Raw genomic sequence first — 14,183 nt, 5'->3', positions numbered from 1 at the left:
GGTGGTCAAAGTGTAACAACGGGCCTAGGACTTCTTAGGCAGAAAGCCGTTGAGTTTATCTTGAAGACAGAAGACAAGGAGAAAGATAGATAATTAGTCGTTACTAGCAATACTAACTCTAGGATTGCTATTTGAGTTGACCACGGGGTCCTAATCCCCATGGTTAAGGAGTGTCTTATATACATCTTGAGTTCTGCCCGGAAATACCTATCCGGTGGATCATGACTATGGATGGATCAAGGGTCATGTTGGATCAAGAGGTCGGATGGATCAAGGGCCCCGATGGATCATAGCCATCGCTCTTGATCCATTGTCACGTGACAGGTCCTCCCCCTCACTGTCTTGTCGGAAATCCCTAGGCTGTGCCATAACATCGGGGTTTTGGAGCTTCTTTGTTTTCTGGATTCAGATTCAAGGAAGAGAATCTTAAGAGCAAAGCATCACTTTACTTTTTCAAAAGTCTTAAAAAAATTCCACTTCCAAAAATCAACTTCAACTTCCAGTTGAAAAAACAAACCAGATTAAAATGGCTGACAACACCGATCACCACCACCACACCGGCGACAACACCGGTCGCTACGATACCGGTCGCTACGATACTGGTCGCTACGATACCGGTCGCTACGACACCGGTCGCTACGATAGAGGTCGTTACGACACAACCGGTACAACCAGCACCACTGGCTACGGAACGACAGGTTATGGCACCACCGGCACCACAGGCACCACATATGACACCGGCTATGGCACTACAGGTGCCCACGAGCACCGCACCGACGACAGAAGTCGCGACCGGACCGATACCGATGGAACACATCGACATCAGACCTAATAACCGTTGCCTACAATCCTGATAGGGGGCTTCACTTCAAGGTCTTGTGTTCGTTTTCTGAGTCTTTACTGATCTACCTGCAGTCCTGCTTCACTGTGCCAGCTTATAGCGCAGCTGGAGCATATTTCCCTGGGTGTGATCTTTTATCAGAGACCTGACCAGCTTGAGGAAATAAATACATTGGTTCTCTATCTGGCTTTTATATATAGCCTCTATTCCCTTTCTGTAGACTATATTAAATGGACAGTAATGTGTTGTGTAAGTAGATGATTGTATCAATCCGACTTTTTATAGATTATAAAGTCTGCTCTAAATCTATGGCAACGTGCAGTTAGCCCTTGTCATTTCTCCTGGACCTTGTGCTCACCTGCACTCACCTACTAAATCTTGTGTGACTGCCACTCTTTAAGTGGCAATAACTTTAGGGCTGTATTGACAATTGACCGCGCTTATAATTGTGGCTTGAGTATGGCTGAGTAGATGGGAAGCCCTGTTTTCCACACCCTACGGTCATAGGTGCTGTACTATTCCTTTGAAAGCCTTTTATAGACTGGATGTTTCAGAATCAGCATCTGATTGATTTCTGTTGGCGGAACACCAGGTGGTCAGCTCCCCGGCCGTTTTAGGCCCAGCATCACCACCTCGCGGCTCAAATTCAGATGGCCAGCTAGCTACCTAGTCCTCTCATAGGAATAAGAGTGAGCTTCAAGCCATATATAACAGACAATTTCTCATCAAATTGTGAGGCCGAATTCGCTGTATGTAGATACCTACTTAAAACTTGTGCTTAGATATGAAAGTGCCACAATTTTCTCAAAATCCATAGTTAGGTGATGTGTACCAGTAAATGCAGCAGTATTGCCGAATGTTGCCGCGCAGGCTTTACCCGAGAACCTATAAGCCTGAATCCCCTACAGCCATGAAACCTGTTGTTTAACCGAACAGGGAGACTTGGCGGTTTTCGAGGACTCCAGGGACACCAACCAGAAAGGGATCTGTGCCAAGGATACGCGCATATAGTGCAAATCCCGTCGTTTAGTTCGACGTTAGATCCCAGTGACCAAAACCATCCATCATCTTCCGGATCCATTTCTTCATAGAGGAGCGGGGTCAAAGAAGCGGCCCCGAAGGTCGGATCGAGGTATCGGAGAAGACCTCGAATACACGCTATCCGATCCGACATATAACTTGGAGTTCAACGTCAGAAAAAGCATACGTGTACGGTAGGTTGCTATGCCGAATCTTTCGGCACCCCTCTTCCCCCCTGTCCAAGACCGTCCACCTTGCCTCTTTTGGCCATATTTTTGATCTGGGCTGTCGCTGTCTAGGGTCTGCGACCTATAATAATGTCGGGGTACCCTCCAATGGTTTGAAAATCATAGAATAGCAATCCGTCAAGACAGTAGGAGGTAGCAGGGGAGGGGGTGCCGAAAGATATGGCAACCTACTGTAGCAGCGGGGTTTAGAGACGGCTGAAGGGATGTGGGGGTCAAGGGCGTCGGCGCGGATCTCGTTGGCATGGAGTGTTAGTGTGGAGAGATCTAAGGTTGTTTAATAGATTAGTTCTACCTTAGGGTTTAATCCTTACATGTATCGGCTCATACACACCTTGCTTTGAAAAGACGGTACTGAAATATTATCAACGGTATTTACAGCCATTTCGGGAAATTCTTTTGTTACAGTTGTAGAAAGGAACGAGAGAGGAAAACGATCATTACCTACTCCGTATGTCCGTTGGTCACTCCCGTACCGATAATAGGTCCCGAGGATAAGACATAGTAGTTGCAGCTTTCACGGGCTAGAACATGGAGATCAATGCTCTTACCCCGCAAATAAACATTCCAATTCAATGTTTCCGACCGGGGATGTATCCTCGGAAAAGAGACCCGTCACTAAATCTCAACGTGAATATCAACATCGGGATCGGATCAGTCCTCCATCGATTTAGAATATATTTGAACCAAAGAATGAGGTTTTGTGCAAATATCTCCTCCTACAAACCGCAGTATAACATTTCTTCAAAGAAAAAATTATCTTTCCTAGATCATCGACCGAAACTGCCCATCAGCGCAAGTCTTGTACTCAATCAAGATGGGAGTGAATCACAATCAGACGAAAGCCCAGCCACATATAATTGGTAACGGCGATGGAGAAGACGGGAAAAAGGCTTCCAATAATTGGGTGCCGGTCCTCGAACAACCTGTTCACAAACCCCGCAAGCTCAAGGTCGTTTGCATTGGTGCAGGATATTCGGGCTTGATGCTGGCATACAAATATAAATACGAAATGTGCATGGATGGTTTCATCGATCTGACCATCTATGAAAAGAACTCGGATGTGGGAGGGACCTGGTTGGAGAATCGCTACCCTGGGGTGGCTTGTGACGTGAGAATCCCTGATCGTCCTCAGAAAAAAGGCAAAAGCTTATCTATTTGTTCTTTTGCAGGTGCCAGCTCACATTTATACCTTCTTATTCGAACCGAATCCTGATTGGAGCTCATTCTATGCTTCCGGTCCCGAGATCTGGGAGTATATCAAAAGGACAACCGAAAAATACAAGCTCGATGAACCAATCCAATTTAATTCCAAAGTAGTTTCCAGTATTTGGGATGACGAAGCCGGGAAGTGGCGTATCATGGTCCGAAAGCTTGAGACCAACACGATCATTGAGGACGAAGCACATATACTCATTAATGCTTCTGGCTTTCTCAACAAGTGGTCATGGCCTCGAATAAAGGGAATCGAGTCCTTCAAAGGCAAACTGCTACACAGTGCTGCCTGGGATACAAACCTTGACTGGACCGGCAAAAGAGTTGCGCTCATTGGAAATGGTTCATCAGGCATCCAGATCCTCCCACAGATGCAACCCAAAGCCGGCCATATTGTGAATTACATCCGCAATCCAAATTGGATCTCATCGAATTTCGCGGCCGAGTTCACACCCGAGGGAAAGAACTTCTTCTTCTCAGAAGAAGAGAAGAGGAAGCCCAGAGACTATCCAGAAGAGTTGTTCAAAATGCGCAAGACGATTGAAAGCAGCTTCAACAAGTTCTTCTACGCCTTGCTTAATGACAGCCCACAACAAGCCGCAGCATATAAGCTCTTCAAGAAGCAGATGCAGGACCGGCTCAATCACGACCCTGAGTGTGCGCGAAGCTGATCCCAAACTGGAGTGTCGGTTGCCGTCGTCTATCACCAGGGGACGGTTACTTGGAGGCTTTACAGACGCCCAATGTGTCAGTTGAGTTTGATGGAATCCAGGAGATCACTGAGACGGGTATAAGAACCACCCAAGGATCACACAAAGAATTTGACATCATAGTATGCGCTACTGGATTCGACGTCAATTTCTGTCCGTCCTGGGAAATGTGCGGCAGAGACGATATCAACCTGGCTGATCAATGGCGGGAGTATCCCGAAGCTTATTTCGGGGTCTGCGCACCCAACATCCCCAATTACTTCATCATCAATGGGCCCAATAGCCCTGTAGCGCACGGAAGCCTCTTGGCAGTCATGGACTGGACTGCTGAATACATCTTGAAATGGTGCAGAAAGATTGCGACGGAAGACATCAAGTGAGTGCTTTTCATATCCCCCTGAATCCTCCGATGGTTCCACATTAACCTCCTCCTAGATCTGTTGAAGTCAAAGCCGATGCAACCGATGACTATAACGTCTATTCGCAAGAGTTCTTGAAGCGCACTACGTGGTCAGGTGGTTGTCGATCCTGGTTCAAAAACGGAAAATCCGATGGAAGAGTGACAGCAATGTATGCTGGAAGCGTTCTCCATTACAAAGAAATCTTGGAAAGTTTCAGAACCGAGGATTTCCATTTCGAATACAACAGCCCCAATCGATTTAGGTTTATGGGAAACGGTCTGACAATAAGGGAGGAAAACGGCGAGGACCTAGCATTCTATGTCAAGAACTAGGTGGATTCGTCAACATAAATTTCTGGATGTTTTCATATAGCTATAGCACATCAGAAATATTTTGCGAAATAAGGCAAAACGGCTTTTCCATTCGGTCCATGACGTACTGCAGTTAAGTGCTTGAATACCTCTTTGTCACTCTTCTACGCCACGAAGTGTACCGAAAACCCTGCTTTAATTCTCTATGTAACGACTAGTAATGCAGAGTCGAAGCCTAACAATGAAGCAATAAGGAAATCTAGAAGAAAACACCATACGGTTCCGTAACAAACGCTCCTCTTCCGCCCGATATTTTTACCACCCGTGCGTGAGCAAGATAGGCCCCCATTACATTCCTGCCTATACCCCAATCTAGTGAGTTCACGTCTGAATCATGAAATTCCTCATCCTCATCCGATCATCTATATGATGGTTGGGGAATTTATCATTTTCATCAGAGTCGGGAGACTCCTCGTCGTTACCGGAGTCCGGTGATTTCTTGTCCTTGTCGGGATCGAAAGGCTTCTTGTCGTTGGGGTCAGAAGGCTTTTTGTCCTTTTCGGGATCAAGTGGCTTCCTGTCCTTATCGGGATTGGAAGGCTGCTTGTCATTGTCGGGGTTTGAAGGCTTCTTGTCATTGTCCGGATCGGATGGTTTCTTGTCGTTATCGGGGTCAGAAGGCTTCTTATCGTTGCCAGGGTTGGAAGGCTTTTTGCCCTTCTCGGGGTCAAAAGGCTTCTTATCCTTATCTGACTCGGGGTATTTATCGGGAAGAAGATGGAACGAATGTAGGGCCCGGCGGAAATGGCGGTCGACATGGCCTTTCTGGGTGCTGGCCATAGCTCGATAGGCAGTATTCTTAGGGAAGAGACTAATAATGTTGTAGAAGTAAGCCTGCGAAAAACAGAAGGTTAGTCCATTTCCTGGCAGGCATCTTTGTCGGTCGCTGGTACCTTCCATCATGGCCCAAAGATAGGGAACAGGAGGATAAAAGGAGACTCACATCAACTACGCCAGACAGCGCCCTAATCTCTGCCTGGATTCGTAACTCGTTGTCATCGTCATCATCTATTAGCGTTTGTGCACCTTGAGTAACAGCGTCCATGAGCTCAACAAGGCTTTGTACGAACTGGAAGACAAAGTTCCATTGGAATTAGCAGCTTATCAGCAATGGTCTGGCTTTTGACTAGGTTAGAACTCACGTTAGAGTACCCTTCGTAGGCGATCTGCTGATCAGCTAACTGGAGCATGGGTACTGATCCGGTAACAAATCCAATGTTTGCCACAACGTTGTCAAACAGGGCTCCGAATTCGTTGCAAACGTCCTTGAGGGAGGCCACCAGATGTCAGCTTGTGTTTCCTAGGATGACGATGATTCGGTGATAGAAAAAGAGAACTGTGAAGAAAAGAAAAGGGTTATCTGACAATCATGGGTCCGGAATTAGACGTCGAATCCATGAGCAGGATCAGGTCCTTGAGAACAAAGGTAGAGGTTGCGAGCGAGTTGCACGAGTGTTGGATCTCCACCGGATCCATCGCTGCCTGTGCCCGTCCGGAAAGGAGGGACAGTGCGAAGAGAAATATGGAGAGGAGTGTAGGATTCAGAGACATGACGACGAGAAAAGGAGAAAGGCCTAAACGGCGTCTCCAAGCTCGTTGGACGGAGAACGAGGGATTGAGGGAATGAACGGAGAACTACTCTTGCTACTGGGAACGAATGCGTATCAAGTTTAAGCAATATTGCCAGCGTAGAATAGAGAGATAAGGAGGCTTCTTATGTCGAATGCCTACTGGGAAAAAGAATGTCACACGCTGGAGAGAGGAAAAGAAAAGGAAGAGAGTCGTTGGGGGATGGGAGTGTTTATATTGACCTGAGTCCCCAGCATCTGCCTGCTCTATCAGGAAGGTAGACCTGCCCAGGTGCAACGGGCACCGTTGGCAGAAGCCGCAAGGTGTCAAAGTTGTGCTTCCCCAGCGTCGTTGGCACCAGTGTACGAGTCTGGCTTCCTGACAACGTCAGAACAGACGAGAGTTAATAACCGACGAAGTCAGTAATGTAGAAAACTTGGCTATTCAGCACACAAGATGGGCTCAAGCCCCTGTGTGTTCTGCCTGCCAAAGAGCCCCATACGGCTACTCCGGAAAGGTGGGCTTGGAGACTGCAGAAATATTTACTGTAGCTCCAGAGATAACCGGTGATTTGTCCCTATATGTAGATGATGCTAATCTGCGTCCAGTGGTACTTATTGTTCAGCGGCTGTCATGTACCTGGAAATCAAATAACATCCACGAGTACCCTAGAATTGCATATCAACTGGTTGATGAGCGCCGAAGACATTAAAGCGACAAGTAGCCACAATGAGGTTAAGAGGTATGCTAAAATAATGTGGTACCAGAAAAGTCATGCAGTCGACAGACGACCTGTGTCTGATGAGCAATGGGCCACTGCTACCTCCGTAATGCCAGAGATAGTGCAATGGACCGTCTATAGACAACATCTCTGCTCAGGTGGAAACATCTTTGCTGCCATAAACATTATTTGCCCCCATTATCCTCACAGTGTGGTCATCGACGCGGTTCTAACCCGGAGTTGGATATGCCCTGCCTTTGGGGTCTAAGTCTGAATAAGGATCGTGGAGATATATATGACAATATACTGCGGGAAATCAAGAGGAATGAGAGCATTAGCTCATGAAATTCTCAGTAAAGAATCGATTTATAGCAGCGATGTTGTCGACACGAAGATGGGATCCGGTCTCAAAAAAAAAAAGGCGAAACATCTTTCATGGGCTGACAGGGCTTTCAACCGAATAAGGAGATGCCAGTGTGTCTCAATAAGCTCTGTTTATAGAAGGAGGTGAGTTTGTGAAAGCAAGACGAAAGAAAGATAGCATCTTTGTCAGCTGGGATTGCGGGGTGGCTGAGGCGAAGCGTGGGCGTTGGGAGCAGCTCGTAATTACGAGTCGGTCTCCGGACCTGATGTGACTCTTCGTCTTCGCCTTTTCCTGCGTCGACCTCGCAGACCAACCCTGCGTCGAGTCCACGCCATCCAACGTCTGGATGGTCTCTCTGACCTGCAACTCGTTCTTATTCTCCGCTGTCGCGTGCGTCTTGGACGTCCGACGCTGATCTCGGGCGCCGAGTGACCGTGCTGCCGACTCCAGAGCTTTACGCGCTCAGAGCTTGACGCCGCCCGCGGAGCTTATCTCGGTCGCGTCGCAGTAGCTGCTGCTGCTGCTCGATCTCAACGTAACAAGACGTCGGAATGCCTTTGCTATTCTGTGATTCGATCGGTTACGGCTGACCATTGCCATAGTTTTTTTTCTTAGGGCGCCTGCGTCTCGTCCGCTGCACGGTTCCGTCTCGTGTGACCGGCTTCTCCCTGCGCGTGCGGTGCCATGGAGATCGACCCTCGTTTGCGCGCCTCGAACGACCATGGTGCTGGCCAGCCCGGAGGAGGAGGAGGAGGAGGAGGAGGAGGAGGAGGAGGAGGCTCTACTGTACAGCACTCATACGATCCTCCTCCTTCCTCTGGACATAGTGTTGCGTCAGCTGGCTCTGCTGATACGCCTAGCGGCTATCCCGAGATCCCATCGCACTACTCTCCCGGTAAACAATTCCACTCCTCCACGCCTTCCTCTGGCAACCATGCCTACTACGGCCCTCCGCCTCCAACACCTCACTCCTACTATCCAGGCGACACACCTGTCATCGCAGCGCCCCCGCGTGTCGAGTCTACAGACACCAATGATCCCTTCGCGGACTTGAAACGACCCCGCGCCTGCGAGGCATGCCGTCAGCTGAAAGTCCGCTGCGAACCTGACAATGACAACCCGACCGGTTCATGCAAACGTTGCGCCAAAGCTGGCAGATCTTGCATCGTTACCGCGCCCACGCGCAAGCGCCAGAAGAAGACAGACAGCCGAGTTACGGAGCTGGAGAAGAAGATCGATGTGCTGACTGCGAGTTTGCAAGCATCGCGAGCTCGCGGTGCAGACATAGGGGTTTTAGGACCACACGCAGACGATTATTCTGCCCGACGATGGTTGGGAGGTGGGCAGCCACAGCACTATTACGGCGACGGTCAATCGAATGGCGCAGCAGCTCCGGGTTTTCCAGCGAATTTGGCTGGCAATAAAAGACACCATAGCGGCGAGTTTAAAAGTGCAAGTTATGGTGGACTCTTGGCTCCAGTGAATGCGCGCGAGACTGGCGGACCGTCCGGCGGAACATGGCCCGGTGTCTGTGGTTCTGGGGATACAGTTCCGAAGCCCAACAATGGCCATGAGTTTGCAGATGTCATTGATAGGGGGATCGTGGATGTAGACACTGCCATCCAGGCATTTGATCGATATGTGAATGATATGACACCCCAGATGCCCGTGGTCGTTTTCCCACCTGACACGAAAATGGGGGATATTCGGCGGACGAAACCGGTTCTCTTCCTCGTGATCCTCTCCATTTCAGTTGGAGCTATCAACGCAGCGATCCAATTACATTTGGTCAATGAAGTCTATCGTGTTCTTGCAGATCGCATCTTTATTAAGGGTGAAAAGTCTTTGGAGTTGGTGCAGGCCCTCCTCGTCTCCTGTATATGGTATACGCCGCCTGACCACGTTGAAGAACTCAAATTCTATCAATTGATCCATATGGCAGTTGTTATGGGCATGGATATTGGAATGAACCGGAGAACGAAAACTAAAGTGTTCGGATTTTGGAAAGAAATTATGGGCAAGAAAGCTTCCTCCTTGAACCCGGATGCCCCAGAGACAAGACGAGCTTGGGTGGGATGTTATTTCATGGCCGTACAGTACGACCTCCCCTCACCACTAACAAACCCCAGTAGTGAACAGTCACGTTGGTGACTTGGTGGAAAGTGGGACATTTTATTGGAGGTTCAACTGACGCTAATATGATACAGGACTGCGACGGCTCTCCGACGGCCACTTCTTGTACGTTGGCAACCGTACATGGACGAGTGCCTTGAGATATTGGAGAATTCACCCGATGCGCTACCGTCAGATAAGGTCTTGGTTCACTGGACGAAGCTTGCTCATCTTGGGGAAGAAGTTAGCTTCCAGTTTTCGATGGATGATCCAGCGACGAACCTGTCACTTAGTGATCCGAAAGTCCAATACGCTCTGAAAGGGTTTGAAAAACAGTTGGAACAATGGCGGAAACAGGTTCCTTCAGAACTTTATTCTCGTATGCCCCCGAGCCCCTCTTTTAGCCTGTGATTGTTGATGTGTTGCTGATCAGCAGTATAGCGATAATGAGGCACTTTGAACATGTATTAAATGTTTACATGCATGAGATCGCTCTGCATGTCGATCATAACATAGATGACTTCAAGCCGCCATTTCTGCCAGAATCGCGAGATAACAATCAGACAGACCTCAATACTGCTGCACATATCGACGCCTTGACATCTTGTCTCACTTCTGCCCATGAAGCCCTCAACATCATATCGAGCCTTGATTACAAAACTATCTTATGCCTGCCTACAGTACACTTCGGCCGAACATCCTATGCATCTATTGCATTGATTAAACTCTTCTCTGCTGTTTCTGCCCCCGACAGTCGCCTGGGTCAGGTCTTCGATCCTGCGGATATCAAGGTCGAATATTACCTTGATAAGGTAATTGGTCACTTCAAGGTGGCTGGTGATAGTAATGGCGGCCGTACTGCAGCCAAGTTTTCCCTGGTGCTGACCATGCTCAAACACTGGTTTCTGAAGCGGAAGGACCATGAAGAGCCGGACTCGAAGGAAGGGATGTGTAATATATTCAAGGCATACGAGAAAGCTGGGAATCCCAAGGATCCCGATGAACAGATAAAATCTTCCGAGGAAGAGGAGAAGAAAACGACAGTATGTATATTGCCGTGTCTTCCTGCTGCTTGGTTGCATATAGCAGCTAACTTGTGGATAGGCGAGCATTGGTCCCACGCCTCTGCACCTGCTGAGCGAGGTCGCCATGGGTGGGCCAAATAACAGGCCAAATTCTCATCAGGAGTCCCAGGGACAATCACATTACCCTCCACCTCCAACAAATGGTCCAGGAGTTGCTGTCGGGGCGTGCCCAGTACAAAACTCTGGACCAAGCACTACAAGTGCAAACACTGCGATGCACAATGTGGGATCTGATACATGGCCCCGATACTCTCCACCTTCTGTCCCTTCCACGACGACATCGTCTTCGCGGCCCCTCTACCCTCAAAACCCTGGAAATTTCCAGCAGCAGCCGGGATATGAGGATCCGAATAATTCTATGGCGACTAACGTTGCGCAGCATCCACAAGCTGCTTATGCAGGATTTGTGCCGGAGCTTGGAATGCAGGTGGGCTTTGACCCTGACAATTTCTACGCTCTAGGTTCTATCCTAGATGACGGATTCTTCAACTTCTCGACGGATCCAGATCCAAATTTGTACTAGCGGCAGTATAGACGACCTGATCATTTGAACGCGGTTTGCCGCCGGTCCATGGCAGATGCTATTACGATGGAATCCTCTCAGTCGCTGGCTGTGTCCTCAAGGGATTCCGGCTGTGCTCTAGAGACGCCGCCGATCGCGCCTCCACGTTGATCATACATGATCGAGGCCACCGTGGCCTAGTAATCTACGTCACTTTTTCACGAATGCAACTGGGTCTCTTGGTTGAAGGGACTTACGACTGTACGAAGTCAAGCCCCCAGCAGGCTGGAATATTGAGATACCACCACACCACCACACTCTCTACTATACCACGGTTCTGCATTTATTATGATTTTCTGTCTGTACATGTTCTGGGATATTATACAGCACGAGGACTTAGTCCGGAAAACGGATTCCCAGAGTTGAGCATATGTGAGCGAGGCTTGGAAGGAGATGTGAATGTAGAAAGTAATATACAGATGCATATACCCAGTCAAAAAAGTCAAGTTTATTCTCGTTTCCGACTTTGTTTCTTCAATGCTGGTTATCATCTATCTATCTATCTATATATATCCGGCAGCCATGATTTAATTGGTCCGTCATCATTTCTCATCTACTCTACCGCGCAAAATGCGCTCCTTTATATGTGCATGTACATGTTAGCCATGCATTAATGTTTACCTAGCTTGTTTCCCAGGTGCATATTGATTGATAGCAATGACAACGATGATCATGATGGAGAAAGTCAGTTTCTATATGTACTTTACTTGAATAAACTCCTCACTCCCGTTGAAGTCCTGTTTGTAACTTCATCAAGAACAGAAAGCAAACGCCCTTCATAAATCTATTTAGAGTGCCAGAGCAAGTACATATTAGCATAGGGTATAGGAAACAGGGCTTCCCGTTTCTGTCTGCTCAGCCGTATTTGAACAAAGCCTGATTCCATACAATCCCGGTCATGATCAATGCCGTAATGACGCTCCAGGAACCATCCATCTACTGCGGAACATAGAAGACGTACCACACCAGCATAAGCTAGCTACTCTGAATTGCTGGTGATTTAATTGCACCATCTGTCGAAGTAGAACCGAATTGGTGGACATGGGACCGTCATGGTCAGCCTGATCTGCCGGGTGTGTTTTAGGGCGAAATTGTTTGCCGTGAAGTTAGATGAGTATTTGAATGAAAGTCCTGCACGACAAATTACTGCTAAAAGTGCTGCCAAGGTAAGTGATTCCCAGCATGCTCAGTATCCAAGAGGCAGTACTAAGGCAACCGACCAACAGGCCGTCCAGCCGCCATTGACAGAGGAGTTCACATCATCTCCATGTCATGGACTATTGAGCACACAAGCAAAACGCAGATGACATCCGACAGTTAGAAGAAGTCATCACAGTGGCTGCAAATGCAGGCATTCTCATGTTCTGCGCCGCGAACGACCAAGGCATCGCTCGGGATCAAAGCTTCCCTGCCGCCTGCGCAGGTACAAAACATATCTTCAAGATCGGTGCAGCAGAAGCTTCCGGGGCTGTATGGAAATGGGTTGGAGATCCCGCAGACGTGGACTTCATATTCCCCGGCCACCGTGTGGTCAAGGATCACCCCAACTATTCTCTGGAGACCAACTGTGATATCCTGACTGGTTCGTCCGCGGCTACAGCTATTGCATCTGGCCTTGCGGCCTTGATTCTGTATTGTGTCCAGCTCAGCGCGCGCCAGACGGAGCACCTCAACCAGCAGCAGGTCCATGGGGCGAGAACTGTGACCATGAACGACTATAAAACCATGAAGCGCCACGGGAGAATGAAGGAGGCATTCCTAGCCCTTGGAACCAGTCAGGCTAGCGGGAATAAGTATGTCGAAGTCTGGCATGTTTTTGAGTCTGAATGATACTGTAACAGAGGTGGCAGAACGGTTGAAGACCACCAAGACACTTGAATAGAATATGAAGCGGCATATTTATGGCTCTATTAGCGAATATTGCGAATACCATACTCACAGCGCTCTTTGGATATACATCTATGACATGACAGAGACATAGCTACACTACCCCCCTCCCCCCTGTCCAAGCCACCTAGCTTGCTGCTTTTGCTATATTGGAATCTGGGCTGGCTTTGTCTAGGATTTATGACCTATTATAGTGTCTGTGTACCCTCCAATAGGTTTAAAATACGTGGGTATAAAATAACAATCAACCAAGCTGCTATTTTGCAGGGAGGGGGTGACAAAAGATATGATCCAGTAGTGTACTAATGCTTTTATTCCTGCTATCCAAGTAATAACATGTGCTGTATTGTTGCACAAATTCATAAGATGAGTAGAGACAACAAGTTAAAGCATGCAGTCTTAGACCACAATGAGGCCTTGTTTCATGTAGGAAAGCCGCAGTCTCAGATGCCCGGAACTGGATCTCAAACAGCTTCTTCGAAAAGATGCATTAGAAAGAGCTGAAGATCTTAAGATATAATAAGATAATTTTGACCAATTGCGAGAATCCTTGGTTCATAAGAATAAGAATTTTTCAACAAGGGTATTTATTATACAAGCCATTACTAAGAATGTATCTAGCCTATTGCTAGTGCCAGAGCATCTGTTCTATCATGGCATAATCTTATCCAAAGTGCTCTGCTTCAGCTTGCTGAAATCAAGTCCTTCCATTAACCATGCATCATATAGAAGCTTTTTCAGCTGTTGGCCTATCCTCAGGAATCCACTTCAGTGCCTTTCGGAGGAACCGTAAGAATCCATCTTTGTCCTTCCCGCGGATTTCAGCAGCTAGACTCTCGAGTGAGATACCAGGAATGGGTGCGACATTTTTCCAACTGCCTGAAAAGGAAAAGTGTATTAGTAGGAGTGGTAAATTTTGTGAGCAACGTTCCAAATATCAACTTTATAATCTCAAGTCATCTTTAGCACAACCTCGGGCACCCTATAAAGATCCGGCATAATATCCTCATCATGTTTCTCATCACCAAATCTAGCTTCACTAAAGTCGCTAAGCAGTGGTAGTCCATTGCTGGGAAGGAG

General features: G+C 47.9%; 5 protein-coding genes across 5 annotated transcripts; 4 read left to right on the top strand and 1 right to left on the bottom strand.

Annotated features, from left to right (window-relative positions):
* Window positions 1-526: 526 nt before the first annotated feature.
* Window positions 527-832, top strand: VTN00DRAFT_3619 (uncharacterized protein; the record flags this gene model as incomplete). Its single annotated transcript, XM_069429956.1, has 1 exon — window positions 527-832. One exon carries the CDS (start codon window positions 527-529, stop codon window positions 830-832), a length of 306 nt encoding a protein of 101 aa, XP_069289140.1.
* A 2,091-nt stretch (window positions 833-2,923) lies between these two features.
* Window positions 2,924-4,764, top strand: VTN00DRAFT_3618 (uncharacterized protein; the record flags this gene model as incomplete). The annotated part of the gene is made up of 5 exons (XM_069429955.1): window positions 2,924-3,217; window positions 3,279-3,978; window positions 4,032-4,407; window positions 4,467-4,601; window positions 4,650-4,764. 5 exons carry the CDS (start codon window positions 2,924-2,926, stop codon window positions 4,762-4,764), a joined length of 1,620 nt encoding a protein of 539 aa, XP_069289139.1.
* A 360-nt stretch (window positions 4,765-5,124) lies between these two features.
* VTN00DRAFT_3617 (uncharacterized protein) lies at window positions 5,125-6,354 on the bottom strand (the record flags this gene model as incomplete). The annotated part of the gene is made up of 4 exons (XM_069429954.1): window positions 5,125-5,637; window positions 5,747-5,872; window positions 5,946-6,068; window positions 6,169-6,354. The coding sequence occupies 4 exons, from the start codon at window positions 6,352-6,354 to the stop codon at window positions 5,125-5,127; spliced, it is 948 nt and encodes a 315-aa protein (XP_069289138.1).
* A 1,787-nt stretch (window positions 6,355-8,141) lies between these two features.
* VTN00DRAFT_3616 (uncharacterized protein) lies at window positions 8,142-11,177 on the top strand (the record flags this gene model as incomplete). Its single annotated transcript, XM_069429953.1, has 4 exons — window positions 8,142-9,553; window positions 9,665-9,948; window positions 10,011-10,612; window positions 10,674-11,177. The coding sequence occupies 4 exons, from the start codon at window positions 8,142-8,144 to the stop codon at window positions 11,175-11,177; spliced, it is 2,802 nt and encodes a 933-aa protein (XP_069289137.1).
* A 1,091-nt stretch (window positions 11,178-12,268) lies between these two features.
* VTN00DRAFT_3615 (uncharacterized protein) lies at window positions 12,269-13,046 on the top strand (the record flags this gene model as incomplete). Its single annotated transcript, XM_069429952.1, has 3 exons — window positions 12,269-12,382; window positions 12,443-12,485; window positions 12,568-13,046. 3 exons carry the CDS (start codon window positions 12,269-12,271, stop codon window positions 13,044-13,046), a joined length of 636 nt encoding a protein of 211 aa, XP_069289136.1.
* Between the last annotated feature and the right edge of the window lie 1,137 nt (window positions 13,047-14,183).

This window comes from Thermoascus crustaceus (assembly GCF_041956765.1).
Source record: "Thermoascus crustaceus strain CBS 181.67 unplaced genomic scaffold VTN00scaffold_2, whole genome shotgun sequence".
Lineage (NCBI taxonomy): Eukaryota > Fungi > Ascomycota > Eurotiomycetes > Eurotiales > Thermoascaceae > Thermoascus > Thermoascus crustaceus.
This window is presented reverse-complemented; position numbering and strand designations above follow the sequence as displayed.